Below are 27983 nucleotides of genomic sequence, written 5' to 3' on the forward strand. Positions count from 1 at the left end.
ATACTGAGTAGATTGGATTATAATTTAATTATGTGGTCAAATTGGATTGACTATATATTATTCTATTAATAAAAACATTGGTGAATTTATGATTGTTGATGCTTTGGTAGAAGACTTTTTTGAGTTTATTTGTGTGTATGTTGATATATACGTATATACAAAGGCAAGTAATAATCTGGCGAGGCTTTGGTAGCTGTGTGTATGTATGTGGGTTGGTGGGATGAAAGTGCAGTCAGGGTATGAGAGTGTGGCGTGAGGTGGAATCGGTGGAATGGGAAAATGAAGACGACGTCGTCGGCGGCGTTGTCGTGCCTAGGGTTGAAGGGAGGTTCGGAGGAACGGGCGGGGGAGTCTCTCTCTCTCTGGTGTGTTCCCTTCATCCCTCCTGGCCTCTTTGTTAGTGCACGGAGTCCTCGAAAAGGACTCCAGCAGGTGTCCAGTGCTTATGCGCGAACCTCTGCAGGATCGGTAATCAGTATCAGATATGTACCATGCAGCCGGTGTCTTTAGTTCAGTCGCTTTCACGCTGCCGACAACGCCACATCCTCTGCAGAGCGACACCCACTGGGATCCCGAAGATCGGCGGGGGCGGCAGCGGCGGCGACCACGCACTCTTGAATAAATGTAAGTTCCTTTCCTTTTTAGATCTCCACATTCGTACACGCACTCGTCTCCAAATTATTAAAACCTCTACCAAAATAATAATACTAATAACATATAACAAATAACCGATGTAATCATACTCAAATAATAAACTAACAATATTTATTATATAATATACAAAATATTGAAAATTTAACAAAATTTTATATTTAAAAAATTAAAATTTACAGTTTTTTTAAATAAAGTTAATTTACTTATTTTAATTCCAAATAAATAAATATATTTTCAATATTTATTTATCAGTTTATTTTTCTGCCATTTAAAAATATTAAATATAAAAATTGATATACAAATATTTTTTATAAAAATTGAATTAATTTGAACTAAAAAACTATCGACTAAAGTATTTCTGTCCGTAATAAAATAATACATTGACTGATATAAATAATAAAACTAAACATATTATTCAAATATAAATGAAGCGTATGTACTTCACAAACTGTTGGCGGAGTGCGTGTATAGGTTTATTTTTTCAGATCTGTTCTCAGGTGATTGCAGATTCCATTATCGGAATTTAGCGAGTTATCGTTATGTAATCTACGTAACTGATAATATCAATAGCAATTTTGGCAAACCTTTTAAATAATTACACACGTTTCATTACCATTGATTTCCTATGTTATTTTTCTCATATACTGATATTTCTGATCAGGTTTTACACTTTACAATCTTATATTTATTTAAAATTAAGAAATAACATTAATATTTAAATAAATTTTCATATAATTTGCTAAGAAATGATTTAGTAACAAAAAAAATGTATACAAGTAAAATTAATCGTCAAACATTTATATATAAAATTTAAAACTTCATATTAAATCTATCTTTTAAACGTTTTTGTATTATCGCACTAATCAATATATAGTTTTCAACAAATTCTGCAAATTCAACAATAACAGTTTATATGCATGAACACATTAATTAAATAAACAAATCGAACGAATTGTCCGGTATGCGGATTTTAAACATTTGTGATAGTTTGAACGAACAAAAATATGTTTGTTCAATTCCAATTCTATGTGCGAAATCTAAATATAATAAAAATAATAGCTGTTATTTTGTAATTATTTAATTCAGATGTTTAGAGAATCAGTGAAAGTCAATTAATAAAATGGGAAATTCCGGATCGCTTGAATATGCATTAAATTACAAATGTAAATATTTGACTCTATTCAATTAACATTTATTGTTATTATTTCAACGATATAAAGCGAAATATTTTTGTCAATCTCTGACTTTTTTGTTTCGCAGATTTTGCGAAATATTTCCACAAAAAATAATTAACGATATTATTTTTAATATTTTTTGTCAAATATCAATGACGGATGACGTTCGTTCATGGATAAAAATAAGTAATAATTTTGAATAATATGAATACTTGATTCCTCGAGGGAAAACAAATTTTGTATACATACTAAATAGGTCTGAAATGCCCACCCACGCAAAACACTTGTCACGCAGCTTATGACAAGTTCTGATCTGGTTTATGCGCCTACGTTAAACATTTTTCCCTAGTTCTTCCCTTTTTTACTCTCAACATATTCTCAAGGAAATCAATAGTCTACGAACACACAGTTTTTGCTGTTGATCGATAGTAACACAAAAACATTACGTTCTTCATAGATACGAGTATACGTAACTCTTCAATTACAGACGGACGTACTTGGTTAAATATTAGTCATGAATTTTGAAAACAATCAACAAATGGCCGCAGAATTGGCGCATAAATCCTAAACACAATGCGAAATAACACAAAATTTCATTGCTCTTTCCCAATGAATTATAAACGAGTATTCTCTCTGGTGTTCCAGTTTCATGTTGCTCCAACAAACTCAATCATAAATTCAAGCTGTATTACCTCAGATACTATATTTTTAACTTAATTATAAATAATAAAATTTGATAGAAAAAAAACATTAAAATTACATAAAATCTTATCTTAATCTTACAATATGATAATAATAAATCATAAAATTATATAAAATAAACAAAATAATTTTATAGTTTAAAGAGTAATTTCAAATATTAATATTGCATACAAAATCAAAAATTTATATAATAAATTATAATTTACTGATTACAATTTCTGAAATCTTAATAATAATTATCGCATTTCTCCCATTAAAACAATGAGTTTATATGGTAAAACGCATCAAAAATTTATGATACAATTTTCAGCAAAAATATACATGAGTTTCGACCATAAAAATCGGAAAACAAATACATAGAGTACAGTTATCCCCCGACTTACGAACTAGTTCCGTTCCAAAGGGTTGTTCGTAAGTCGAATTTATTTGTAAGTCAGGGGAATTTAAAAACATTCAAAATATACTTATCTTACCACACTTTATCATGGTTTTTACTTTTATATATGTTAAATTTGGTATTACTGACTTCATAAATTTGAAAAAATAGATTAAAATAATCAAAACACTTACAAATACTTTTCAATGTAAACATCACAATTATTTAATAAAAAACGACAAAAGAAACAAATGCAACAATTCAGATAGTATCACTATATTTAGAGCTTTAGAGTTCGTAAGTCGGGGTATACATGTATTTATATTTATAAATCATTTAGTATCTTGCTAAATTTATAAGTTTTGACAAAAGTTCTCCCATTTAATTATTGTCGTAGTCGCTTTTTGTTTAACTTTCCAAAGTTATCGAGTATCAGATTGACGTTCTCTTATAAAATTTAGTTAAAAAAATTCTTTATTTGTAAATGTAATTTAGCTGTAACAACAAAAAAAAAACTGGTAGAAAGGAATTTGACTATTTTTGCATTAATTAAAATATGCAAAACGTTTGTAATTTCATTTACTGTACCAAATAGAAACACGGCGCTACGTGTTATCAGCGACGTCGTTTCTTTCTTGTTTATTTTTTTTTTCGCAAATAGAAACTGCATGAAAAATAATGAAGTTTTCTAAAATGTGCTTAAAACAGGAGCGCGAATAAATATTCATGCAGTATGTCAATGTCGTCGGGGTTATGAATTATATTATTCGCGGCACATGAAACTGGGCGTCGCGGCGCTCCGACAAATAATCACCGTCGCGATGACGCGTCGTTTATCTACGGGCTTTTCGCGACGGTGAGATTGATTACATCCACGACAGAAATTATCGATAACTTAACGAACATATTACGGGTAGGGTTCACTTATCTTAATAAAACGTTATTTCGATTTTTTTTTAAATTTATTTTTGATACCTTTTGTTTCATAAGTTAAACGACGAGTATAGTGGATTACTATCCACCATCGAATTAGGGTTTATCAACTTGTACAGAAACCGGTTTTTGAACCTAAACTTTTTTTACAAAACCGGTTTAATTATCCCTATGAAACACTGCTATTGACATTATATCTTTCAGCATAAAATAGTGAACTAACGTAAAGTATACTTAGTCATTTCACAACTTAAAAATTTAAGTATACAGGATATTATTTGAATGAATTGTACCGTTAACAAAAGTTAAGCAACGTATATAGTATATAGTTTATCCCTATGTCATTTTTTCACAGTTTATTATTAACTTTATGTATCACAGATTATAAAAGTTAAACAACGTTGAACATGGACACCTTTCATGTCGTACAGTTTAAATCATTTTTACTAATTACTATTTTTTTTATTTATCAAATATACATTAAAGTATTAGAAGTATTGAAGTATATTAGAAGCAAAGTATTAATGTAAATATGAAATAATTTTGTTCAAAATGTCAAAATCTAGAATGCTTTCAATCAAATGAAATACGAAACATCGGTATGCTGCTCCGGTAACAAATTGGTTTGAGCTGGGTGGAAAAGGGTTAACCAAATTATTGGCTCAATCTTCTCTCGCGTCAGCTACGCGAATAAACGTTCCAATAGATCTCATCAGGAATTGATGCGTGGTTGTGGGGATGTGTGCCTTACACATGTATAACGATATTGCCGGGTTCATTTTGCTGAGTGTCATAAATACCTAATGCGGAACTTTCAGGAGGAAGGAAAACGGGAATAATAAAGACGAAAAGAATGAAACGAAGAACATTTCCTACCCTTATCTACGTGCGTGTATATGTGGCAGCGAAAACACGAATTTGAACTTCCTCCCTACGGATTCCTTTCGGTATGTATTCATTATTTATCCAAATGCCGATCGCTTTTATTTATCCCTTCAAACTCCCACGAGATTCGCAGTTGCTAAAAGCAACCCTCATCCAATTTTAATCACTTAATAAATTATGAATTTCCTTTTAACGCTATTTCAAGTGATTTACGCAAACAAAAATGAATTTCAAGTTTATAATCATGCATATTAATAAACAAATTATTAAAATATTAACGATTTTTTCTGACATACTGTAGAATTTAATGATTTTCAATAATTATAATTTGGATCAAAGAGCTATCGACCTAAGACTTTCTACCAAATTTCATAATTATCTTGTTAAATATCAAAATAATTTCAATGTAAAAGAGTGAGAAAATTCACATTTATGACATATAGATATTAGGTTATTTTATTTTATAATATATACTATTTAAAGATTATATCTATAATACTGGATCAAAAAGAATTGAAAAAGATTTTCCTTTATTACGAAAGGAGTATCTGCAAAAACGCTGCTATAAATTACTTCTATAGTAATATCAGCTCGTTATTTGAAAATTACCAATATTTTAGTTATTAATTAATTTAAGATGTTTGTAAATCAGAAATCTTAAATTTATGAATCATGAATTAATTTCGAAATTTAGTGTAGAGTCTACACTATAGACCTGTGTTTCTCAAAGTGTGGGTTGATGACATACGGGACGGTATCTTTTTCTACACATATCCATTTCTTCGTTTATAGTCATTTCTATGTAGAAACATGATAAAAATATATATTCAATTTAGAATAACGAAACTGTTATGTTATTCGATTTCAGCGTGGGATAACGTAAATTGTAGATCAATTAAATTTAATAACCAGAAACACGGAGTGTTCAATTTTTCATGCGATTCTAATCAGAGAGTTCAGCGTGTTCGTCGACCAACGCTTGGATTTTGTCATGGATTTCCTCCGTAGCCAACTTTCGATATTCGCAACGGATTTTATAGTTTAAAGGATCAAATTCCTCGCGCCAACAAAGCATGAACCACTTTCAAACTTGCTTGAGATGCAGCCTTGCTGAATTTCCAATATTAATTAATTTCCAAACGTACGTCAAAAACGGCGATGCGATTTGTATTACGCGAAATCCGGAAGCGAACGGAGACGGTGAAATTCTTCAGAAGCACGTAGTTTGAATTTAATTATGGCAATTTCGCTAGGTACGTAATTGTTGTCTTGCGTTATGTGTATTGTACGTAGCTCAAGATGGACGGGTGCATTTAATACGGTGATTATGTAGTGCAAACTGCCGAGTTGCGTGACTCGTTTATCAAATTTCAAGTTAAGAGTTGAAAATCTAATGCCGGGCAAAATGGGACTCTGAAAGTGATCGAGTTTAGTTGCTTCGATGATTGGAAACAATTCCGTATGAACCAGGAAGCTTTCTCGCTCGTTCTCCGACGCGAAAGCAGTCTTTCATTTACGACGGAGATTCTCTTCTCCCCATTGGCAAAGCAGATTTTAAGAACAGGTTTCAAGTTTTACACACCAATTTTCAAACACCTACATCATATATATAATAGACCTTCAAACATGCATTCGTCTTACGAAAATACACAAAACTAGTGACGTATTTTATTTTCTTATAATTCATTAATAATGTTATGTAATATCTAATTTATTTTAATAATGCTCTTCATTGCCGCATCTTATTCAAAGTAGGTCTACGGATAAAACAGCGTTCATTATATAAGAATATTAACAGAATAACAACATTAGATTTTTCTCTTTGTTTCAAAGAAGGAAATCGTAGATTTTTTATAATTAAAAGCAGCTTTCAGCGGAGAAGTGTTTTTATAATATTAATTAAAACCGTGGATCAAGTCGGTTGGAGCAAAGTGTAGACGTAAGTGCATTATCAGTAAGTACGAAGCTTGCACAAAGGGTAACGAAACAGGTGAGGAAGACTGACGGTTTGAGGGAGGAAGAAGAAAGGCTTGACGGGGGAAACAGTGAGCCGTTTCGATTGGTGCTTAATTAATGTAATTAGTGCGGATCAAATTGCATGGCCATAGTTAGTGGAGGGTTTTGGGGGGAATGCGCGCATATCTGGCTCGATATTGCAGTTTCAATTTTTAATGAATCCCAGATATTAGTGCATCGGATGTTACCATCCATCGATCGTTATGCAATTGTCGGTAATGCAAGGCACGCGTGTGAATCATTTGATATACGGACTTCGGCAACGGCCTGTAATTAATGCGCGCGGAATGCCAGTCAATTATTAATGTGCGATTCGTCGCGACGTCGATACCGCAGATAGAAGTTTGAACGTTTCAGCTGAAAAAAAAAGAAACAGCAATCTCGGCGTCTGCGCGAAACAATTTCAGTCTGTTTCGAATCAAATTTTCTATATTCCACAAAATATTAAAAATTAACTTTCTCAAGGAAAAACATACAAACAAAAATGGGAAAATCAATCTTCAAATATTCAAACAACTTTATTTAAATATCGATATACTTTTTCTTCTTTTCCTTCTTTCCTGAAGGATCTTTATTCAGTTAATTTTTTGTTTCACTTAGGTCTTAAAACTTTTAAAAGTATTCCTCTTACTTTTAAGATCTCATTTAACCTTGTTATCTAGAATTATCTCTTTATATGGTAATAGTTGAATTTATAAAGCAAATCTGATTTTTTTTCACTTTAATTATTAACAACATCTGTCTAAGAAATTTAAAATTTGTACATTTTCAAATATAAATATTTACTCTTAAGTTAGTGACTTATATTTATAAAACTTAGTACATAATGTGCAATTGTATTTGTGGGATCAGTTCATTGAGCCAATGAGTAGAGAGAATACAGAAGTGTATCTGTAAGTAAACTTGACAAAGTGTGGATGTACCATATGTTATTGATGAATATCAAGAAACACTTAATATTTAAACATATACTTTCAAGTGAAAATTACGGTATACATTTTTCAATCTGATATTAAAATATCTGAGTATACAATCAACCTGTTCACAGTTTACTACGAAATTTTAATAGGATTTCTTTCTACCACTATATGTGCGAGACTTTACAATACAAACATTATCAATGTCAACATTGACATTGATTGGAGACACAATGATATTTATCAAAACATCATCTCCAATTATTAATCACTTAAATTACAACTAATAATTCTACAGACACTTTTAAAGTATACAAATAATTTATTAAAAAAAAATATTGTTACAAAATGTTATAAAATATCGTTGCAACCAATATAATCTACCAAGTAAATTATGCTAATCCCAATATATCAATCTATGTGTTATTAATTATATAACAATATAATTTATATCAATTTAAATATTGTTGATGACGTGTTATTGAACAGTTTTTAATATTTTCAAGTTATACAGATAATTGGATATTTCATAATAACGACGCAGTGTTAATCGAGGTATTACTGTATGCATATTTCGATTTGATTTGATATCTAAGTGATCAACCTGTTCACTAACCAACCCGAAATTTAAATGTATTTCCCAGCAATTTATGCGACACTTAACAATATTACTAGAGCGCCGCTGCCGCAGCTATTGCATTGCCGCCACCGCCGCATCCTCTGCACAATCGCATCGTTTGCCGTTGAATATGGCTGCAATATATATTCCGTCTATACGTGAAATCAATGTGTTCGGTTGGTTGCCGTGGCGACGGCCTGCGTCGTCTGGGCAACTGCATAGACGCCGCGGCGCTCCTCCCAACGCTCCAATCGCGGTCCATCGATATTTTCCGGTTGTTTACGGCCACGATCTTCTTTTTTTCTTCTCTCTATTATTTTTATTATTATCCATCGCAATTATTTCTCCCTGACCCGATTACCACACTTTTTGTTCGTCGTCGTTTTTCGCTCACGGCGGCTCCCATAATTCAAGTTTGCATGACGAGCGTATCCAATTTGGCGAAATCAAATTGGCCGCCAAAAATATTGCTCCACGTTCCCTATCCCAAAAAAAAAACAAATAAAAATCATACACCGATTACATAATGGTCCTCAAACGCTGTTCAAACACTTTGGTATTTGAGCCATGTCCATATCGATACAATCTACCTATATAAAACTAGTGAAACCAGTCGACGTTCTAATGGCCTTAATTAAATGAATATAAACTATCTGATTATCTTTTATTATTACATATTATATCATTAAGTTTTACTAACAATATTTGTTCAGACGTTTTTCTTCTAAGTAATTATCAACCACAGAACCACATATTATGTAAATATATGTAACAAGTCTTAATATTCTATCAAATTATCACAGTTGTTCCACATTGCTTTAAGTCTTCAATACTACTTCTAACATTGCATAAACTGTGAAATATTAACTACTCTCACTATAATTATTATTTTTATCTGCAACTGAAAGTCAAGCAAAAAAAAACATATTTATATAATCATATTATTTTATTTTTTTTCTCTCTAAAATATATTTCTTCTGGTGACGACAATCCAGATTAATGCTTATTTTCGTTTACTTTGATTAAATTGATAAAGTTTGTTTTTCTAATTCTGGTATGTAGATCATTAGAGGAGTCTGCGTGGGGTGAGCGTACCGCGGTGCGTTACGTAACGGTTGCGAATGCAATTCCAATTCACTTTAAAAATAATATCCAGCGGAACAATTTTACGCAGAATAAAACCGTTCGCAATATTAACAGGCGATCCGAATTGAATGGGGATTGTAACACGAGCGTGTAATAAATTCAAATTAACAGATTTATATCGACGCTAAATGCACGCCTATCATCGCCAACATCACACTTTATTGTGCATTTTTTGTTTGTTTTGTTTAAACTGTTCTCGCAACATTCAATTTGCGGAACTATCGGATTTATGGTTTGTGATTTAATTGCACGAATACACCAATTTATATGTTTTATGTATTTCTATTGACTCGTGTCAAATCACCTACACACTATGCAAATTAACTTACACATTTTTGTTTGTTATATAAATTGATTGTGCAAATACATATTACCTGATAAGTATAGAGAATAATTTTATTTATATTGAACTATATCATTCAACTTTTAAAATAATATATGCATATATAACACCTCAGTCAATAAGTTCGTAAACCTCATCCAATAAAACAACAATTATTGGGAAATATTCGACTTTATTCATGAACATAGTCTCCTTCAAGAATGACACATTCATACCAACGCTTCTCTAACATTTAGATACCTTTCTTGTAGAACAGAGGTTCCCAAACTTTTTTGTGTCGTAGACCCCTTGTCATGTTTTTCGGTTTTGGGTAGACCCCCTACTTACCTGTTATTGATTTTTTGTAAATTTATTATTTATATTTGGACATCTTTATAATTATTAAGATCTTTGCTCTGAGACTGCGCGTATGCTTATAACAAGATGATACTGGTATATTATTATGTGCAGGTTTTTACAAGTTCAAAATGTATTACGACTACAAAGCGAATGCCTACATCCTACAACTTACACAATTTTATAAACATATATAATATTTTTTTTACTTCATCGGTACTTTTATAAATAATGTATATGTCTTTATATTATAAGATAGTATAATGTAAGTAAATAGGTACTATCAGTGTATGTTGATTTTACACTATCGTGGACCCCCATTTTCATTTCATGGACCCCCATTTTTTTTTCGCTGACGTAGACCCCTTGAAGATTGTCATAGACCCCTGGGGGTCGATATAGACCACTTTAACTTGTGAACTAAACGTCAGATTGTCATAAAATTTTGAGAGACGTCGTCTGAAGGTTGGTACTTCCTAAAAATCACATTGATTTATCGATATAGTTGCCATCTATGACAATTTCTTGAATCTCATGCTAAGTAATAGTATAATAATATTAAAGAAAATCTAATTAATTAGTCTTAAACAGCTAATAAAACTCATTGTTCACTTTAATTTAAAGTTCTTGTAAATGCGTATTAAGAATTAATTAAAGTTACATTTATTGCAAACATTAAAGTTAATACATATACAAAAGACTATTGACCTCACTCCTTCCGAACTATTATTTTGTCATTAAATACAAAAATGAGCAATGAAAATAAAGCACGCTTTATACTCATTAAAATTAAAAATGTTCTGCGTTGTTTACATCTTTATATAGATTCTACTTAGTGATAGAAGTATATTTATTGGTTAGTGAGCTAGAACGGAAAATTGCCGCAAGAGACATTAACAACTACCGTAATAAACGTTTAAGCATTAACCGATTATATAGGATTTATTTTAATATAAATATATATCTTTATAATAATAGGTAACGCGTGTTTCTCTGCGATGTTCGAGTATTTATACTTACATGATAATATTCAATTATTCCTCAATAGCAATATAGTTAAAAAATATATATTTTTGTTATTAAATGAGCGAAGTTAAAATAAATGGAGATAGAAAAAAAAATGTATTTGTTATTATGATTCTAACAAATAAATAACATATGTTTATATATTTATTCCTTTATTACAATATAAATATTTAGTAAGTAGAACTGTAGAATGTAGTCCGGAAGCTAACGATCCTCTTGAGGTCGCCTTTCCTGAAAACCCGGTTTACGTTGGACCACTTCCCGTTGGAAGTCCCTTGAGATCCTCCAAAGAACGAACAGAGAAAACAGAAAAAGAAGAGACTCGAAATCTTTGCCCGAATCAAGAAACGAAATAAAAGGATCGACGCAATTAATTTTAATTGAAATATATGCGCGGTAGGAAATATTACATGAAGCGAAACCATTTTATAATCTAGTTATAATAATAAATATAGGTTCAAAATAATCGAATCGAAAATATTAAAATGATATTGATTGTAACAGTAAAATTAATAATGTACGCGACGAAACAATTTTTTTTTGGAAAACGAATTGCAAATATGTTTCGCGTCGCGTAATTAGTTTCGATGCGAACTTCGCGCGAACATTTTCATATAGGTTTTAAACAACATACAAATGTCATGAATAAAATTACCGCAAGTTTAAATTAAAATGTTGACTTTTTGAACATCCCTATGGAAATAGCGATGCTGCATATCCGATGTTCCAGTTAATTGCTATATGGAGTTTAGTGGAGTTTGGCTCGCATGGAAGCGCTTAGACTTCTGGTTATTCCTTTGAACGTCAATGACTTCCACCATTCCCCAAAACCTAAACTCTTAGCTAGAAATCTTAACTTTATTACTGCATTCGAAGAAGTTCACCAATATGATTTTAGTGGTTATATTTTATTAATATTATTCAAATATGTAAACTGGCATTCAGAAAAGCGACCTCAATTTGTAGTCAATAATTACTTGAATTAATCAGTACAGCACTACAACATTACATCACTTTTATTAAAAATTCACTTGATATTAACATAATATTTCTAAGATGATCAATTCACGTAAATATTTTCCACATTATCAGTTGTTATTTGCATTCGTTCATTACGTTGGATTCTTCTAAAAAATGTTGTTTCTTATAATGCTAAACTTGTTAAGAAACGCAGATATTGCTTAATTTATATCCAATATAACGTATAGAATAGAGTGAAACCTCTCTTAACGATAACCTCGCATAACGAGAAATTCGCTTAACGTGCAAGATGTAGGAAAAATGACTCGCTTAACGAGTGAGAAGAGAAGTCCTGGATTGTGCGCCTGCTATATCATTTCTAAATCTTGTAAACAAATATTATGTGTATTTTTTTAATATGTTTCACTATACGAGCATTTCACTATACGAGTAAAAGTCCGAAAAATTTTGGAACGGATTAAACTCGTTAAGCGAGATTCCACTGTAACTTAGTTTAATATTATAATTAAGATGATTGTATCACTTTTTGAAAAACTCTTCCATATTTTGATGTAAATCTTTGAAAAGGTAAAGTAAATGAAAGGTGTTTTACAAATCTGAGAATTGCTGACTAAAGTGTCGCGACGCACGTGAGCGACATAAATCTATTGCGGTAGGTCGCAGGATTGCGCGTCCCGACGCCTGACATTGCGACTCTCTTCGGACGATGCTCATGATATCCCGGTATCCGGGTAAATAATTCATGAACGGATTTGTTTTCAATCCGCATCTATAATTCACGCGGACATTGCATATTCAGAGGATCCAAACGGTCGTCCATCAATTAATTAAACGGCATTTAAACATTGATTGCTGTTGCGGCGCAGCCGTGCCGCAAACTTTCCAGACGGAAGACAAAAATCAGTACTACCTGTTAAAACACCTGTAGGAAGCGGAAACCGAAGTCGCCTTCAAAACAACAACCATCCTTCACCCCGCCACAACCCCGGACATGAGGCATTAATCTTAATTATCGCCAATTCATTGCCGCGTTGGAGGGTGCCTAATTGGAGGATATCAGCGGAAGAATAAACAGGTTCCTGATAAGTTTTCATAGTGTTGATTGTGTATCGACGCCAGGACTCGTGCGGTGCCGACATCCTCCGCGCGTTTCCGCTTAACAAATTATTGATCCTAGAGAATATTATATATTATATATATATACATACAACATATATATATATATATAAATTCTTTTTGAAATGGAGATTTTGCTAGCAAAAGAAGCTGATGAACGGTGCAGAAAACCACTTGTAATCTTATTATGTACGAATACAGGATAGAAAATTATTTATACCGCATTTATTCATAGTTTTGTGCGGGATAGAATTTGAACCTTTGAATCATGTGTTGGATTCAAAGACAAAGGCTTAATTAAACCCATTACGTTTAACGTTCCTTGAACTGCGAGTTTGTATTTATAGTTTCCCAACATTCAAGATCAAGGTGAAAAGTAAGTTTATCTAAGGATATTTTAATGTAAATTGTACTTGATGAATATATCCGTTGATTTTAAGGTATGATTTACATTGACGAAAGTCAAATTACTTAATATATGTATGTGTGTTAAAAATATGCTCAGGTGAAGATAAACTTATTGTACGTAGCTACAATTAGAGTTTATTTGCTGTATTTTTACATTGAGTACGGTCGTTCACATAGAACGTATTGTATAATAAATGGGATTTCGAGGCTGCGGTGCGGCAGACGGGTCATCGATAGGCGTTTGCGCATTAGCGAAAACTATTAAAAAAAAATTCAGCCTATCTAAATTATTGGATTATTACTTCATGACTCGAGTGCAGAAGCGTAAAACTAATATTTATTCAATTGATATTTAATAGATTTGAAATCTAACGGTAATTCATTGAAATAGTTATATCATTATAGGTATACAAATGTTAATTATAATTATTGATCAACATATTCATATTTGGAGTAAAGAGGCTTAAAACTAATAATTATGTATATAAATAGATTTGACACCTATTGACGTAATTCCTAATGCAAAGTTGAACTTTCATAGGTGTTGTTATCATTGAAATTTATGTCAATTTACAAAAGTTAAGCAATGTGTTTAGTGATTAGTCTCTGAATGGATGACAAAATCAAGACCAATTATCTAATAAATTACAGATTAAAATATAGAGATAATTATTATAGGTTTAAAATGTTGTGGTCGTTAGCCAAATGCGATGGTAACTTCCTAATAAATGCAGATACTTTTAGATCTGCTAATATTACAATTTATCAGCTTAATCATTATTAAAATCATCCTGGTTATATGAAAAATCGAATTGGAATACGTATTCGCACCTATTGCAAATATAAAGGTATATTCGGCAGGATTTCAATTGTTCCATTTCAATTGCAAGTTACAAAAAAAAGCACACCAACTAGTACAGATAATGGAATATAAATCTGTATTTTGCGCGATTTTAATGGTGTATGGCATCCGGAAATGAAACCTATTACGTTTGGGGAGGCGAGTGCACACGTGTAAAAAGGTAGTAGAATGTAGAGTAGTACCATTCGTCCCATCGTTCGAACGCCCACGCGTCCTCCTCTACCGCCCACACGCAAACCCTATCCCAACAGGCTCTAATCCTGCGGTAGCATCGATCCTGCGAACCTCTGAACAAGAATATACACATAGCATGAGCTGAATGCGAAATTCAATTTGGCTCGCGTGACATTTGCCTAATGACATATATTTTTAGGCACCCCGGAGTTATTCTTGAACGTAAATCGTCGAGTGTAACACGCGGAAAATCAGAGTATCGTTCATCCCCCACAGCACAAATGGGAGGATACAATCAAATATGTATTATTATTTTATTCCGACTATTGTTGAGTCTATTTCTTATATGAAAAAATAACGTAATTTGTCTTGATCAAAAACTTTGCGATACTGAAGAAGTTTTAGCTATTGATTTATGTATAAGCTCTGGCGGTGAAGTTTCTCACAAATAAATCTATTTAAAATTGATTATACTGATGAATTAGATATTTTTTATGTTTTAATTTTAGTAAATCATAATTTATACAAAATATTTTTTCTAACAAGTGTTTCATAAATGTATGGTGCATCTTATTTTTTTACAAAAAAAAAATAAGGTGTGAGTATTGAGTCTAAATTTTCACCTAAATTTAGAGGAAAATGCCAATACTACGAGTACTCGTTTCTGAAAGATTAACAATAGTTATACGAGCATCATTTAGTTACACCAATAAAAAAGTTTCGTTTACTTCCGTTCCGCGTGGGAAGCTTTAATGTGGACATGATAGAATTTAATTAATCCGGTCAGCTCGTAATTGCTGTGAAGGGTTCACCCTAAAAACCGGGTGGAAAGTTTTTAATGGTGAAAATGTTTGTTGGTTGTCCTCTCGCTGCATAAATAAGTCTTTTTGATACAACCCCCACACGCAGGATTTTGATCTTTCAAGTCTCGCAACAAACCACCCTCAACCCCCTCAACACTCCAGCAACATTCACTCATCTCATCTCTCTGCTCTCTTCCTTCTTGTTTGCTTTTTATTTCGTTTCGTCTCTCGTCCGCCTCTTCCATTATTGCAATTTGAAAATGAGGGGGGTTAGAGGGTGAAAAGAGGGCGCGATGAGGAGAAACGGCGGTTCTGCTGCACAACAGTGGAATTCTCATTCCGCTCTCTCCATTCTGTTTGTACATTCGCCGAGGCCAAAAAGTGCAAAACAAAACGCGTTATTCGGGCGTACGGTGAAATGAACTCGCGCGCGCACAAAGCCCAGAAAGGAAGAAGCGAATAGAGCAAAATAGATGACGCCTGGTGGGAGTTGCTCTGGATGGACGTGCGAGAGAAAGAGAGATGCGAATAGCAACAGACGTCGCGACGCCGAATCGATGCGACGCCGATCCGGTGGCGCCATCTGTCGCCGGATCGCTTGAAGCTCTCCGAAAATAATTAATGACGCGAACGTAATTTAATTAAAACAATCCTTTTAATTAATTCGAGTATTTTCATTGAAATCGAAAAACTGCAGCAAGAGGTTAGCGTTAAGTTTTAATGAAAATCGCTTCGTTTCAGTTATTAACGTTATTAAATTCGAGTGGCGCCAGCTTAATTCAGACATCAAAAACTGAGCGAAACGCGCGCAATTTGAATAATCCGCACATAAACTAATGAATTTCCACTTTAACGTTGATAACAGTAAATCATTATTCTCAACTCAACATTTGCGTATAGCTTAGTTTAGCTGAATTATTACCTAAACACTTTTAACGCAATATCGATTAATTTCGTACAACTTTTATCCACAGATTTAACGTTGAACGACGGCTGGAATTTCGTAATTGTCATGATTGTACGCTTCTTATGCAACGGGTTCAGCTCACGTTGGCTCGATGCCAGAACTGGAGCCTGGTGGGCTCTGTTGATAATAATAATAAATTGATTTTGGTTACCATAAATCATTCTGGTTGTCTGCAAAACATTGCAAACAATATCTTGACTTGTTATCGCGCGAACGCTATCAGCAAGAAGGACAACCTTGCTCTAATTTATTGTTTTATAATTAACTATACGATAAAGTGTACTTATAAAATTACCCGATAATCACGGACTTTGCTTCAATTTTAATTGACCCTTTCTGAAAATCTATTCGCTAATAAAGATTGCCTTGTGATTGGTCCGGAGCGAAGTTAAATACTTATCGTTGAAACCGAGTGATAACGATATTTTTTTATAACAAAGTTTTCCGTAAATATAATCTATTTATATATTTAAATCGATGATATATTTTCCTCATATACAACACAATCACAAACGTTAGTTATCTATTTTACTAAAACTATAAGAATTGAGTGTTACAATTATAATAATTACTTATATTAACAGTATCAATAGTAGAAAGTAAAAACAAGTTATATTATAATTTTTTTTAACTATATATAAAAAATGAATTGGAAATCATTGTATCTTCGCATTTTAATGAAAAGCATTGTTTTAACCTGAAACTTTTCATTGGGATCGACGTGTTTAAAAACTTGGGCAATTATGGATTAGTGGGTCATATGCTTTATCGATGTTGCCTTTGGAGGTAACGCTATTGCAGAGAAAAGCCTAATAGAAGCCTCGCGGGACATAGTCTCATGTTTGATTTTCGTTATGATATAATATAAGTATTATTTTTTGTACTTCCACGCAGGAAATGTATCAGAACTTATATGTGAGTTGTATATAAACAGATAATAACAAAAATTGTTATATAAATAAGAGTGACTAATATGTTTAAATGAATTATTAAACATGTTTGTCATGTAGAATATGACAAGGTTTCACTGAAAGAACAAAATTTGTTTTCAGGATTGTTTTAACTTTGTCTAACAACTGGCAGAATATTTGTTTCTTTATAACATGATATTTTAATCAATAACTCAAACTTTTATGTATAAGAAAAACTTCTTTTATTTGGTGTATATGTGTTTTATTTGAAATTGCGAGCGCGCGTACCTGTTTTAAATAAAACGAGGAAAGATCAAAGAACCGTTATTTCGTTGAAAACTTTCAGTACGTATACATATATATATATATAAAGTGTATATATAAAGAGTAGTGCATAGAGTAAGAGGCAATTTAAAGTAGCAAAATCGTCGTTAGTGCATCCAACCGTGATATCATACGCCATTATAATAGCGTTCCACGCTACGGTCCGATTAAGAAAATATAAAAATCTTCAGGTACATCGCTAGCTCATGATGTCTGCATTTATCAATTAATTGAGATTCTGATAAGATGTCTATATAAATGTTATCATTACATTTAGATCTAATGTGATGTAACATGTCCTTTCATTTCTATATTTTCAGCAAAATATTTGTTTTTAGCAAAAAGTTTAAATCATCTATATATTATGTTTTATTTTAAATTATATAAGTTTATTAATGTTAACAGGATCATGTTTTAAAATTAAAATCAACATAATCTAAATAATACAGAAAACTATATTATTAATTCTTTTCTATAATAAATAAATTTTAAGTTATTTTTTAAACTATTTTATAAAACAGTGATATTTATCAAGTATATGATAAAATGTCACCGTTTTATTCTTGACTCTTTTTTTTTAATAATTTATAGAGTTTACCTTTTTCTTTCTACCTGATATAACATTCTTACCAAAGTAAACAAGAGTATAAAAAAAAAGTGCGTTGAAATCTCAGTTATCTACTAAAAAGTCCTTGGAAATGTATACTTTTAAGAATTCCTTAGAAATATGCTCTTGATATGTTTATCATCAAATCAGGAAATGTACTGAATTCAAATTGGTGTATTATTATCCTTTAAGTTAAAAATGGTTATGACATTTATTATATATGTTTATCTTCATGAATTAATATCAATATTTTGATCAATTAGTAACAGTCAATTATCAACAGTAAACATATCTTCACCTTAATCATAAATTAAATGTAATTATATAATGTTTTCAATTGTACAGACTCGAGTTATGGTACATAACCGGTTTTTGACTACATTTCTATTGAAAGTTACTATATTTTCATATGTTAGTGATGCTAACAAGATGATGATGATAATATCCACAGAAAATCTATTTTGAACATTTTAACGTCGTTGTTAAATATATGTTGAAATATATTTAGTTATTACATTTATTTTATTAATGAATCATAACATGAAGCTCAAAATTAGAGTTTAATCGTTACCAAGATCGTTTTCCAAGATAAATACACATTTTTGTATTATTTTGTTATTTTTCTGTTGTAACGTACTATATTGAGATTTTGTCAACCAATGTATCTAAATAAATAAATTTTAATAATTTAGATGTATTTTTATATTTCATGAAAAAAATATTAATATATATGAAAAACCATAAAGGAAAAAATCGTCAATGTAATTGAAAAATATGATATTTCTGGAGAAAAGTGATATGGTCAATAGTATTTTATAACAATTAATGACTATTTCAATAACTTGCTCTATATACAAAAATGCATTTAAATATTTTATTATTATTAACAAAATAAAGCAACTATAATATTGCAGTTAAATGAGTATATACTCGAAAACGTGTCTAAATTCCGTTAGTAATTTTATACGCAAAAGCAACTTTAATATGAAATAAACTATTATTAATAGTCAAGAATAAAAAACCTTTATTAAAAGTAACAACGTGCAAGTAGTCACGTATATTGCCTGATTAAATTATGCTTAACTTAATTTTAGTTCTTTAGTGTATTTAATAAAGAAACATTTTAGTGAGAGTTGTGGCTTTAACGCATTGTATTTTAATAAGCATCTTTTGTATATAGTTTTTAGTTCAAAGTTAGATAATTATTCATAACTATTGACAATGTACCCCAGTTATAAAAATAATTAAGAAAAATCTTAAAATATAAAAGAATGTGTTTAATTAAAAATGTGCAAGTTGTTGTAATCTGTACTTTCTTCAAGAATATTTGTAACTATTTAATACCGTTCTTATTAATTTATACCAAGTGTATAAATGAAGAGTGAATACAAAAAAAGAAAGCATGAAGTAGTAGTGGTACGCTAGAAAGCGTCGGTTACAAGAAATGTGTGCTTAATGGCATTCATCCTTAGACGAATCGAAGAAATATGTGATCCTTCCGTTTCTTGTATTTGATATGGCTTTGGATAATGTGATCTATGTATTGACAAGAGGATTTGTTAAATGGCTCATTTGATTAATTTTAAAATTGTGTTTGTGGGTAAATAACCGAAGGCGGCAATACCTGCCCGGCAACCCCTTAAAGCGGTCATGATTGCGGGGGAGGAGATCGACGGTTAAAGTTGGCGTACCTCCGTCTCCCGTTTGACTTTGAACGGGGAACGTTGGGCGCGCTCGTAGACCGTGCACATCTCTAAAATACATTCCTCGTCTGGTTTGTACGTCATGTGCAATAGCTTGAGGTGCGCACACTCGACGGCCAACAGGCTCCTCTCGCTCACACTGCGAGTTTACAAACCTAATCCGTTGCTGTGTATAGACTTGTAGGGCACCACTAGTACAATGAACTGTAGTATACTTCAATAGAATACTTCGAAAGAGCGAGAGAAAGAACGACAGTAACAGAAAAGGATATCGTGAGAAGAACTACCACAAAAAAAAAACACTAGAGGAGAGGAAGAAGCGACAACAAAAACTATATTTATTTAAATTTTCGCTCGGATCTTGAAGACTTCGTAGCCAGTGAGAATTTATCTGCAAATTTAGCTTTTATTGTTTACAACCGAATCACTTGATCCTCTTTTTGTTTTAGTTCGTCTTTTGTTTATCTCTTTTTAATTCTGCCTCTGCCTCTATTTCCTTTGTTGTTTTCCTTTAATCAAGAGTTGTGCGATTCGTATATTACACAATCGGCCCGGACTGATAGCGCGGTGCGTACGAATGTATTCGAAGAGATATCGCGAGCGATATTTATTTTTAAGTGCGACAGCGGAAGGAGCCTGGACAAAAGGATTCGCCTGATCCCTGTGATTGGAAAAGGACCTGACCTCGCGTCTTATCGGATATCAATTGGATAAGGTAAACAAGCAACTATAAGTTTATAACTTGGATAGTTTGATTGAAGCAGTACATACAGGCTGTTATGTAGGTGTGTGGATGTTTTTCGTTTTCTTTTCGGTGTCGAGTTGAAGGATTTTCGTTATTTCTAGCCGAGCCGGACTGTGACTCTCTTGAGTGTTGAAAGTTGCACACACTCGAAGCAGATTTTACATTCTATTCCGCGCTAATTCCGACCGTAATGAACGTTTGCATAAGACGACGTTTGCGGATCACTCTGTTGTATATTACGTTGGCTAAGAAATTGATAATGTAACGCTCGTTTTATTTATTTTTTGTACGGTATAGATCTTCCACATTTATAGCAGTTTACTAAACTCTATACGCGTCAACAGGTTTCCGGCGTGGTTATATGTATTTTTATTTTATTTGTGACACGCACATTGTTTCGCCGTCTCCAAATTCCGCCACCCCTTTTATATACAAATATCTTTGTATCAATCTCTTTAGATCTAACATTTAACAATTTTATCTTTATGAAATATGCATAAACAGTAATCCAATTTTATACAACCTGTGACCATAAATACTCTTTTCAACATAAATATCTTCTATTCATAGAATCTTACTTGATTCAAATAGAACAATTTGCAAATTTCATTTCTATAATTTAAAGAAGTATAGTAGACATTTACAAAGCTTCATTACATACCGAACTTTAATTTTATAAAAAGAATTAATTTTATTTTTATTGTAAACTTCTTTATAGAAAAGTACCTTTGGTAAATATATCATACCTATGTTTCATTAAATTTGTTTTAAAGTAGATTTTGTAATTTTTTTATTGATAAAAAAAATTTAAAGTTTATATTTACTTATATAAAAGTGCTTAAACACTTTCTCTAGTGCAAATATGTGAAATCCATACATATTAACAATAATCAGATTTACTTTGTTGTCCATAAATTCATAATAACAATCATATTTATTGTAACATTCATAAAAATAAATTATTATTTTTAATATAAAAATCAAGTTAAATTTTATTTAGTAATACAATGGAGAAGTGCACAATAATATTGCTTTTTCTCATTATAAATAGTTCATGTTAGTTTGTTTTAATTTTTTGATAGGTTTACCGGTTAATAAACAAACCTACGGAAACATTTATAGTTCACACTAGTATGCTAATTTGCACAATCACATGTCATTATTAGTTGCATGTTGCCAACACTTTACTTGTTTTACCAAAAATACTTAGTAATAATATTCCAAGCAATAATATTCTGCAGAATATATTCGAAAGCCCACTAACATAGAACCAATAAAAAAACGATGTATTTTTCATGATTATAATTAGAAACAATGATCATATCTATAGTTAGATAAATTATTATCACAACAAGATTAATGTTTCAATCTATACATTACACAGAAAAGAAAATACAATTAAAAATAATAATAAACAAAATGTATTTTATAATAACATACAAATGACTATTGAATCAATTAAAATTATTGTTTAACAATAACAAAGCAATATTGTTGAAGAACAATTGTTTACAAGAATAATGTATTATTAGGTAACTGAGTTAGTCACGACAGAGAATACGTTGTGGATTAATTGTATGTAACCTCAATACACTAAACGAAAATAGAGTTGTTTTAAAAATAAAATTAAGTTTATTCTAAAAATTAACATTTACGAAACGTTTATAATTCACATTGTATTATTAGGTCTTTTTTTTGAAAACTGAATTTAGTCAAATGATTTCATTCCCTTTCAAGGTAAGATTAGTGCATATTTTAAAATTAACTATTGTCACGTTTGATATAAAATAAATGTAGTAATTTTTAGTTTAAAGTAGAATTATTGTGACTAAAAAATGAACAAATTTTCAAAATCTGTTGTTAAATATTTCCTAACAACGGTGCGTTTATTGTACGTGGTAAGTGAATGTACCGGAAAATACAAGATAATAATGTTTGAAATTTTATTAATAAGTTACCGGGTTTGTATTTTGATAAGGAAAGTAAATATGCTGTAAAAAAATGCTACAGAAAGAAGCTTATTCATTATATTCTTATTCTGCTCTTGGAGGGGTTATGTATGGTTTAATTGTGTTTGATTTTAGGATAAAATCAATACCATTTGACAATTGAATGTGTCGGTTCCCCTACAAACATGACTATCTTGCAACACCCAGAGGGGTGGTACTACAATAAAGCAACTATATTTGATGTAAAATATACGACGCACATATTTCAAGCAATATTTCTAACTTAATATTTTGGTCAGAATTCGTAAACTAAGAATTATTTGTAATTAACATGTGATTTTTTTGTAATAGAAAATATACTGGCTTGCAAAATTTGAAAGTTTAATATACTGATTATTTATTTCTTTGAATTTTACACGAAAATGTCATATTCCTTATTAATAGTGAACGTGCATACACGATTGAATACCGTTTAAATAAATGAATGAATTTGAAATTCAAATTTTAAACTGATTATAATCATTACCCGATACTGCCCCGAGTATGAATATGTGGTGGCTCTGTTATTAAAGCGTGTGCCAAGCAATTGGTATTTCGATTTCGTTGGCAATACATATATAAAAATATAAATTGCAAAACGCATCATGCAAATGCGCTAATCAATGAAGATCATATTTACAGATATTTTGCTGATGTTAAGAAACTCCATGTGCTAAGTAGAAGCACTCGTAATTGAAATGAGGGAAGCGGTGGAGACGTGAACAATATTTATTTAGTTTACCAACGGACGAGTCTCCAATCAACGTTGAATAAATATTTTCGACGAGTTTGCTTTTAATCTTTTATTAGCTGAAATTGGTTTCTCTGCTGCAAGGGATTTAGTTACATGTTTTTTTCGTAAATTTGTGAAAAACATCTGTATTTCTGCGAGAAATACAGTTTTAAATTCGATAATAAATAAGCGCATGCAATAAAACTATAATATAAATATATTAAACCTTGAATTTTGGATTTGGGAGATAACGTATTGTTTTTAAGAAATATATTTGTTTTGTCCGGAAAGACTGCGGTCAATAATCTATTATACAGTGGAACCTCACTTAACGAGCAAAATTAATTGTAAGAAAAACTATTCGCTTAACGAGCTACGTTTCGCAAAACGAGCGACGATGAGAAGAGAAGTCCCGGATTGCGAGCCTGCTACATAATTTTTAAAATTTGTGTACACATATTATGTGTATTTTTGAATATGTTTCACTATGCGAGTAAAAATCCGGAAATTTTGGAACGGATTAAACTCGTTAAGCGAGGTTCAACTGTATATGTGTTTTCATGTATGCATTAAAATTCATTTTCATAATTATTGAGATTCCGATATTTTATAATTAGTATAACTAAATCTTTCTTCAATTAATTGTTGGTGAACTGCAACGATGATAAGTATGTTGTGAAAGTTGCTATAGCATATTAATGCAGTAAGACTTCGTTATTCTCGAGGCTTGTAAGAAATAATATATTGTTTTTCTTTTGCAAGGCATTTTAAAATGTAATTGTAAATGCACAAGTGGCGCGCGTTTCTGTAGTGTGGAAAGAACCCAAATAGCGATGACTCGTTATCATAATGTGTCGAGTCTTGTCGTTGGGAACGAGGCAAACTTGAATGATTCAAATTAAGACGCAGAAGTATGATAGTTCTACGGATAACTAAAACCAAAACAAACTCTATGCCGAAAACTATTTTTCCGTCCACAGTGACACACTAACTCGCATTATGCAAAACAACCTTGAAATAAATTATTATTATTAAACGGTGAGCAGTGAGCAGATCACTGCTCCACCCGAAATTTTTAGCATCGCCGAGAAAACATGGGACGGACGGCGATTTGAAAATCGAAAGTTTGTGTGGGGAAATTTCAAAAATGGAAATGCTGTGCGCGAGAGTTTCGCACATAGCGACCAGCAACAGAGACAAATTTTAAATATAAAACGCGTTTAACCTTGCGAGGCAGCCTGCTGTAACCTTCGTCAGAGCGTAGCTGCTGCCTTCCCATGTATTCAAAACGTGTTTCGAATTGCGAAAAAAAAATAATAATATGATTAATCCGAAAAATTGGTTACAAATGCATCCCGATTTTGATCCAGCTTATCCCAGAATAGATTAGCTTTTTGGAGGTTACACCCATATTTCGGTGGGGGCGGCGCACGCGTCTCGATAACCATTTGAAAACTGAGCAAAAGCATCTTGGAAAGTATAGCTATAAACATTGAAAACATGCACCTTTTCCTATAAAGGGTTGTGTAGGTCGAAGAACGACCATTTTCCGGGGATTAGTATCAATTATCGAACGGATTGAGGCGGCGCGTGTTGGCCTTAATTACAAAAGTTTCATCATAAATAAAGTGAAAATGGCGTGGAAAGCGGGTGAAGATATCTAGCACGAAAGTATAAAAAATATACAAAGAATATAATAGTAATAATAATAAATATTGCAATAATAGCAGTTTGTTGTAAAACTGATAAAGCTTTCTGCGCTCGTCGCGAACTGACTGGCTAACTTGACGTCAGGACATTTTAATGTAAAAATAGTGCATAATCCTTGTATGAGTAATAGAGAATGCTCTGAAGCCCCCGCTTTTGCTTCGATTGGCAAGTAAGAATTGGAAACAGTTATGTTTTGCGCGTACTCAGTCCGTCCGTCCGTGCGCTTTCGTCCGGGTTTAATTGAAATCGCGAGTGCCGTGGAATCCATGTGATTTATCAGTTTGTTATTTGCGTCTTGAATCAAAATAACGCACACTCGCTATTCAACGAGCCGTATAGATTTGAACCTTTCTCCGATGATCTTTTGACTAGAGCAGACGCAATAATCATGGCTCCTGCAAATAGCAAGTACATTAACGACATTTTTCGAGCGATTAACTAATTTCGATTCTCTTCTATTTTGCAGATCAAGATGTCCGTGGAAAGTACTTCGGCGCTAACTAGTCAAGAGGAAACAGAGATGGGTGGAACCAATTCAAAGGACCAAAATGTGGACGAGCTGCCCTCGTCGACATCGCCGTCATCTTCATCACCATCATTATCAACATCGGACGCATTATTGGACGTTGTTAAGTCAGTTTTTCTCGAGTCTCCATCGAGTTCAAATGAACGAAGCGACTACGGTGATTCCAATTTATACACGGAGCAACAGACGAATGAAGCAGTTGCTAGTTGCAATACCAATGATGGCGAGGACTCCGCCACAGAGTCGCTCCCGACGGTTGAGGAATTAACGGAAGAGCCGCACGATAGGTCAGACGGGTCAGACTCCGGGTTGGGATCGGAGCTGTGCGACGAAAGGGCTGTCGTTACCACAACGAGTACAACGGCTCTGGGCGAGAGCGAGAGCGACATCTCGTTCCTGGATAGAATTCACGAGAGCTCGACGGCAGAATTTGAGATGCCAACGACAAATTACCAAGAACCCAAGTCGAGCAGCGAAGTTTTGGAGCACAGCGACATTAAGATAATTGGTGCTATATTGGAGGAAGTCCAAAAAGAAACGAACGCGATCGGCGATTGTGAGCCTAAGAGAAGCAGCCTGAAGAGAAAATTCGATGAGATTGAGGTGGAGCCCGAAGAAATTAGCCTGGAGCCAAATCTCAAGAAGAAGAAGGGTATTACATTTGCCGGCGTCACCGTTTATTATTTTCCAAGGGCGCAAGGATTCACCTGCGTGCCGAGTCAGGGAGGTAGCACCTTGGGCATGGGTCCTCAACACTCGCACACCAAGAAGTTTTCTTTAACAGAACATGCCGTGGAGCAGCGCAGGTTGCATCGGCAGCTGCTGCAGCAATTGAGAATGGAAAGGCAAGTGGCGAGTAACACAGTTTCTTCAAGTGATGACAGCGATAGCGAAGAAGAACCCAGCGATGCCTCAGAATCAGAGCTGGACTTGGAAAACTACTATTTCCTGCAGCCAGTTCCGACGCGACAGAGAAGGTCTTTGCTGCGGGCTGCCGGAGTGAGGAAAATTGATGCGTTGGAGAAGGACGAGTGCCGCGATATCAGGACATCCAGGGAGTTCTGTGGATGCGGTTGCAAGGGATATTGCGATCCGGACACGTGCTCCTGCAGTCAGGCAGGAATAAAATGTCAAGTTGACAGACTGAATTTCCCATGCGGATGTTCGCGCGATAATTGCGGTAATTCCAGCGGGCGAATCGAGTTTAATCCTGTAAGGGTACGCACACATTTTATACATACGCTGATGCGTTTAGAGTTAGAGAAGAAGCAGAAGTCTGAGGAGGAGGCGGCCGATAAGAAGTGGATGGAAAGTGAGCGGTTGGCTTACAAGAAGGAGGATGGTCCGACGAAGACGACGGGAAAGTATAACAGCAGTTTACTAAGAGACGTCAATTTAAATTCGCACGTCGAAGTGGAGAGCTGTGTGCATGACGGAAGTTTCACGAATCTCCATTACGGTGCACCGGGCGAAGGTCCTGGGCACATTTCCCATTCGCCTCCTGCTAATTTCTCCAATTTACCCACACGCGAAGATTCCTTGGATCTGTACACGTTTCGAGAAGAGTGCTATAGGGAGGAGGAGGAACAGCGTCGCGAGAGTCCCGATAATAGGAAGCATTTCCAGCCGCCCCCGCCGCCTCCGCTGCCTCCACCACCCCCGAACCATGGGTTCCACTTTTCCACCGACCCCCGTTACACTGATGTCGGTTTCCCGGCCGGCGCTCCCCCTTACACCGCCTCTCCTTCCAATCAATACACACAACCGTACCAACCAGGCTTCACCGACTTCGCCCCCGTCTTCACCCCCTACTATACCCAAGAGTTTGCTTCCAAAACTCATCACGATGCGAACTTCCAGCATAGCAATTTTGATCATTTCGCAACCCAGGATAACTACACTCCTTCAACCGATACCAAGGAGAACCAGTACACCAGCTTGAACCCAGTTGCACCCAACAGTGCAAAAATGGAATCCTTTTCAGATCTCCTTCACGGACGTTACTACTCCGAATATGATGTTAACGCCGAAAGTTTTGCAAATTTAGCAACGGCGGCGGAGGCATCCACCAACTGCATGGATATCGAAAAGTGTGACTCCAGCACAACAGTAGCGAACGCAGACGACAGCGACGAGAATTTTGGAGAGATTATTAAAAAGTCAATGGTTGAAACGGTCTCAGCTTAAGTAAAATTATAAATATACATAAATATTAAAATATTATTATTATTATAAATACTATATTATATTAACTAATAAGTAATACGTTCCATATTATGATTATATTGATTATTATT

General features: G+C 33.2%; 1 protein-coding gene across 4 annotated transcripts; it reads left to right on the forward strand.

Moving 5' to 3' along the window:
- Positions 1-507: 507 nt before the first annotated feature.
- On the forward strand, positions 508-27899 carry LOC108557651. 4 transcript variants are annotated; one of them, XM_017914256.1, is made up of 3 exons: positions 20115-20363; positions 20434-20699; positions 25627-27899. In XM_017914256.1, the coding sequence occupies exon 3, from the start codon at positions 25633-25635 to the stop codon at positions 27871-27873; it is 2241 nt and encodes a 746-aa protein (XP_017769745.1). In that variant the 5' UTR covers positions 20115-20363; positions 20434-20699; positions 25627-25632; the 3' UTR covers positions 27874-27899. The 4 variants fall into 4 exon arrangements, with proteins under 4 accessions (XP_017769746.1, XP_017769745.1, XP_017769747.1 ...); XM_017914257.1 differs by lacking the exons at positions 20115-20363; positions 20434-20699 and adding an exon at positions 508-624; XM_017914258.1 differs by lacking the exons at positions 20115-20363; positions 20434-20699 and adding an exon at positions 24911-25568.
- The last annotated feature ends 84 nt before the right edge of the window (positions 27900-27983 follow it).

Source organism: Nicrophorus vespilloides, unplaced genomic scaffold (assembly GCF_001412225.1).
Source record: "Nicrophorus vespilloides isolate i.1.1-1 unplaced genomic scaffold, Nicve_v1.0, whole genome shotgun sequence".
NCBI classification, from domain to species: domain Eukaryota; kingdom Metazoa; phylum Arthropoda; class Insecta; order Coleoptera; family Silphidae; genus Nicrophorus; species Nicrophorus vespilloides.